At 39.0% G+C, this 2,213-nt stretch overlaps 1 protein-coding gene across 1 annotated transcript in view; it reads left to right on the top strand.

Moving 5' to 3' along the window:
• The window catches only part of COLEC12 (collectin sub-family member 12), a gene marked incomplete at its 3' end in the record, with an annotated part of 20,351 nt that overhangs the window by 16,973 nt on the left and 1,165 nt on the right, over positions 1-2,213 (top strand). Inside the window, exons 7-9 of the mRNA XM_010140978.1 lie at positions 1-52; positions 487-623; positions 1,413-1,522. The exon at positions 1-52 is cut by the window's left edge and continues 7 nt beyond it. Coding sequence (XP_010139280.1) covers positions 1-52; positions 487-623; positions 1,413-1,522 — 299 coding nt within the window. The remainder of the gene's footprint in view (positions 53-486; positions 624-1,412; positions 1,523-2,213) is intronic.

Genomic DNA, 2,213 nt, shown 5'->3' with positions numbered 1-2,213 from the left:
GGAATGCCAATGGCATTACACAGTGAACCTACATCACTGCCTGAGACTAATGGTAAGCTATCAACACAGTGCATAGATTTTTTTACTGAGATACAAATAATATGTAGCAGAAGGTGCTTGCCACTTAGTTACTGGTTCAGATAGATAACCTCTGTGGGATTTATCACAAAGAGCCATGTTAAATGAAGCCATACTTGTCGGTCTTCTGATGACTTGGAACTAATTTAAATTAATATTTATGGCTAAAGAAAAGGCAGCAGTAGTATGAGTAATAATAAATAATCGCCTTGACCGCACAGTTTAGCCTTGACTTCACAGAGTCCGGATCGTAATAAGTAAATTCCCAAACTATATGTAAGTACTTTAGGCAGCAGTGTGCTGTAGATGGGTATGGGATCTTCCATAATTATTGGCCCTATGCAGAAAGTTACTGCTGGCCCACTGAGTTACCAGTAACTGGCTTAACACAAAAAATTCACATCACAGGTTGTTCTCCTCATTGGAAGAACTATACAGAAAAGTGCTACTACTTTTCAATTGAAAGAGAGATTTTTGAAGAGGCAAAGTTATTCTGTGAAGAGAAGGCATCACGCCTGGTTATCATAAACAACAAAGAGGAGCAGGTAATTACCTTCTTTTTCTGTGTTTCAAGGAGAGAGTTTGAAGTTATTTAACATGTGGAAGCCACAAGGCAAGTGGGAAGCTGAGAGCATAGTGAATTCATACAGTGATTGACTCCAGATAGCATCTTCTCCACCCTCTGCCTGCTCCATCTCAGCTTCTCAGCTCTCAGCTCTCAGCTTCTCCATCTGCAGAAGGGCAGTGTGAGCAGATCTGGTGCTGCCCATAAGGTGGTGGGCACAGAGCAGCCAGAAAGGCTGGCTAGAACTGTAGGAGTTTCGAACCTTTAAAGATGGATTCTATTATGCCTTGCATATTATCCAGAATGTATTTTTTGCAGTGATGAATATAATTTAATTTAAATTGTCTGATTTAATATATGCAGGCCAAGACTACTGTGGCCCCAAAATATTTTTAATCTAACTGTAAATCTAGCTGTACTTTTACGGCTGTTCAACATAATTATTTGGTGGCTACAAAGCAGTAGCGAAGTCAAGATACAACTGCTTTGTGGGTTTTTTCAGTTTGTAACTATAAGACATTGGCTGTGACTTTGCGTCAACCTAATTTTCATACCTACCTCTCTCTACCTCACATGCAAACACTGCAATGGATTCTAGTGTGGCCAAGAAGTAGCAAGGCCAACTCCTGAAATACATCTTCAGCTTAGAAAAATTTCTCTGGCCCTTCCTATTCTGGTAACAATGATGCTTATGAAACCAGAGTAGCTTATTGCTCCAGAGATAGATAGTTATGTTTGTTAATTATGGACCAAGATCTTTCTTCCACAGCAATGGATAAAAAGGCAGATTTTGGGGAAAGGCAGCTTCTGGATTGGACTAACGGATTCAGAGAAAGAAAATGAATGGAGATGGCTCGATGGATCCTTACCAGTTTACACGTACGTACATAAAAAACAACAGTGTTTATTTTCTGCAGATCCTACCACTCTTGCTGACTCTTCTAAACACAGCATCTAGAAATTATCCAATAGATCCAGAAGGTTGTAGATGCCAATGAAATATTTCATTATTGAGGGTGCTGTTGAACTGTTTTTTTCTCTCTTCCTTCTCCATGCACAAGGCTTTCTTTTCTTGCCAAGAACAAAACAGAATGTTGAATGAAAGAATCACATAATTACACAGTGCAGTGTTTCTTGCCAAAACATTTGCTCTTGACTTTTATTACAAAGTGGAGATGGAAAGCATAGACAGTTTTGCTGTCTTGGTTTGAATTCCGCTCATTTACATTACAACTGGCTATAAATAGAGTGCTTATTCTGATAGAAAAATGACCAGCCTTTAGATAAAGCCCAACTCTGATTGGAAAGCATTAAACATAAGGAAAATGCAAAAAAGAAACAAGGGTGTCTACACTTTGGCCAGCTGAGAACTGAATTGGCAGCTCTCCAGGAATCCTAGGGCTAATTTGTCCTAAATAGAACAGATTGCAACTACCTAAAGTTTTAATACTGAGGAGTGGACTAAAGATTTTACAGAGCTGAGCATGCTGTGCTGCAGAAAAACAGGCGACAGTCGGTCAGATGTTACAAAGTGATTAGCTGTGTAATATAATATTTCCATTTTTCTCTT

Source organism: Buceros rhinoceros, unplaced genomic scaffold (genome assembly GCF_000710305.1).
Source record: "Buceros rhinoceros silvestris isolate BGI_N320 unplaced genomic scaffold, ASM71030v1 scaffold4778, whole genome shotgun sequence".
Classification (NCBI taxonomy): Eukaryota; Metazoa; Chordata; class Aves; order Bucerotiformes; family Bucerotidae; genus Buceros; species Buceros rhinoceros.
Note: the sequence above shows the minus strand (reverse complement) of the source record. Positions and strands in the feature narration are given on the sequence as shown.